At 45.9% G+C, this 2,401-nt stretch overlaps 1 protein-coding gene across 1 annotated transcript; it reads right to left on the bottom strand.

Annotated features, from left to right (window-relative positions):
• Positions 1-312: 312 nt before the first annotated feature.
• On the bottom strand, positions 313-1,776 carry F5B22DRAFT_541266 (RNA polymerase II subunit A C-terminal domain phosphatase SSU72). The gene is made up of 3 exons (XM_047972849.1): positions 1,727-1,776; positions 1,314-1,522; positions 313-1,246 (listed from the first exon to the last, which is right to left on the bottom strand). The coding sequence occupies exons 2-3, from the start codon at positions 1,430-1,432 to the stop codon at positions 589-591; spliced, it is 777 nt and encodes a 258-aa protein (XP_047833546.1). The 5' UTR covers positions 1,433-1,522; positions 1,727-1,776; the 3' UTR covers positions 313-588.
• Between the last annotated feature and the right edge of the window lie 625 nt (positions 1,777-2,401).

Genomic DNA, 2,401 nt, shown 5'->3' with positions numbered 1-2,401 from the left:
CGTTCCCAGGTGGTATCCATTCCGAGAATTCCTTAGTAATAGGCCATTGACGTGCTTAAATTTAAATGTCGAAAGATGTCCTAGTCTCACCATCACAATCCTCCTTCGGGACGTTTCCGATGTTTCATTCCCTACAAAACATTCCAGTCCGTCCGCCTGTTGTCAGGTGAACTGACTGACCTCATAACAAGCGACGTCATGAGGCTTACTCCAACATGAGCATTTGACCGGGTAGAGACAATAAGGAAAAATGGAATGGGATTCTGCTGGCAGGCGAACGACTTCTATAGTGCGTTGCTTTGCTTTGCCTTTATTGCCTTGTACCTAATCAGCCAAGTAAATCTGTGCTATGCGGCCTCACTGCATGCTAGTGCATAGAAAGCTATCATGAGGGTGCTCATCGAATTGGGATAATATTATTTAGCCATATATAGATTGTGCGTATCCCTTTCGTGGTCCCTGCTCTTTCTCCAAACGCCATTCGTCCCAAGTGCCCGTATCATGAACATGGAACTAACTACGGTAGTTCCTGGTATCGTAAAAAAAAAAAAGAAGAAGAAAAGAAGGCATAAGTCATAATCATAGAAGCTAGAACCAAGCTAGCGTCCATGTCGCTGGCAGGTTGGGCCAGCGCTCTTGCCACTCGCCAATGATTTCAGGGACTCGCTCATCAAACGACATCCTGCTTGCAGCAGTGGCCATATCGAACGCCGTAGCGCCCAGGACTTCCCGCTCCTCTCTAGCTGCTTTGTTGAGCGACTCTGCCAGATCCAAAATACCCGATCCACCGATAGAGGCCTCTTCATGGTTGTCCTTGATGTCGACATTAATGACATGGACGGGACGATTTAAGGGTGATCCTCGATTGAGCAGATCATCTATGACAGCATCCCAGCATCTCTCTTCGCAGGTAAAGACGACATCTACAATGCCTCCTTCTGTGCCGATATGGCCACTGTCTTTGCCTTGTTCGGTTCTCGGGTACCCTATTTGCCAGTCTTGCCAGCGCTCTGGACCCCACTTCACCTGTCTATTTCTTCCCAACATGTTCAATAGGCCATTGGCTGTGTATAGCCTGTGATCTTTCCTGTCCAATTCTTTATACATGGTGTCGTAGGAAACCTTGTTGAATGGGTATACATTAGGTTGATGGATAGTAGGCCCAGGCAAGCGGACGAGAGAGCCGGTACCAAAGGAGATGACGGGATAGTTGGCTTGCGCTAAACGAAGATGCGCTTCCATCGATCTATGAAGTATTAGTCTCACAGTTGCCAAGTTGATCGGTTCTCTAAACTAGTAAGACAAGCACGTACCTGTTCTGGTTACTTGCACAAACGGTGCAGAACTTCAATTTGTATCCTCCGACGTCTTCTCGCTCGCCATTCTCTGCCGGTGTGGCGGCCGTGGCGGCTCCATTAGCAACCTCCATCATGAAATTACGAATCTATATATTTCTTCTTCGTTCGTACAGGTCGTATTTATTCAACTAGGATTCGCTATTTGCTCTAAAAACGTGGATGAGCTCTACTATGAATGGTCAGCGATGTGGACTGACGAGAAGCGCATTTCGGACCGACAGAAAAATTTTCTCTAGTATTCAGAATTGTTGCGTATGGTAATATGTAGGGTGTCACCATGGTAAATCAGACAGCTCCAATAAAAATTTCATCATGAAAGAGAAGGGATATCTCGCGTAGCTCAAGGAAACGCGTTTCATTTTACATACCTTGATGTTTATAGAGAGCTCGTGCAGAAGGGAAAAGCCTTAGCGAGCTTGCATTTAGTCGAGGTGGGTCAATCTAGGTAGGACAAGCTGTTTCCGAGTCGCATCATGCCTATTGGTATGTAGCTAACTGGGATCTAGAGCGTCATGGAAAGTGAAAGAGCGTGGAAGACTGCCTCATAGTGTTGAGGAGGTTAAATGGATGTGACCGAGTTGACCCAAAGCAGCAATTGGGGAAGGTTGCGATTTACCGGTAGTGTGTCAGCGTTCCATGTGGCAGGTGCAAGAAAATTCAACCCGTAGGGTCGGTAAATATAGTATAGCAATATTGACCCGGAGAAAGTCAGGCTAAAGATAACTATTGCTAAAATGAAGAGCTAATTACGTCAGACTAGCGGATATTTACATACTCCGTAGTACTTACATATGCATGTCCGGAAATGGAAGGGATACCTATGTACCTCGATACACGCACCGGTAGTCTCAGCTAAAAATAGAGCCAACTAGTAGTACAAATGCTACTGTAGCACACTACTACTTACTAGGTATGTAAGTATTATTCATCGACTTGAGGAGGTTGTCTGCGTGTAGTTTAGTTTATTCATGATGCTTGCAATCGGACCAATGGGTTCTATGTAGAGTTCCCTGCACCCGACTACATGTCTCATTGGGCACACT

Source organism: Xylaria bambusicola (genome assembly GCF_022495145.1).
Source record: "Xylaria bambusicola strain CBS 139988 unplaced genomic scaffold F5B22scaffold_8, whole genome shotgun sequence".
Lineage (NCBI taxonomy): Eukaryota > Fungi > Ascomycota > Sordariomycetes > Xylariales > Xylariaceae > Xylaria > Xylaria bambusicola.
Note: the sequence above shows the minus strand (reverse complement) of the source record. Positions and strands in the feature narration are given on the sequence as shown.

Coding starts and splice junctions, on each gene's coding strand:
- F5B22DRAFT_541266 (XM_047972849.1), bottom strand. CDS start 1,432: ATGATGGAGGTTGCTAATGGAGCCGCCACGGCCGCCACACCGGCAGAG. Junction 1,247..1,313: donor TGTGCAAGTAACCAGAACAG/GTACGTGCTTGT, acceptor AATACTTCATAG/ATCGATGGAAGCGCATCTTC.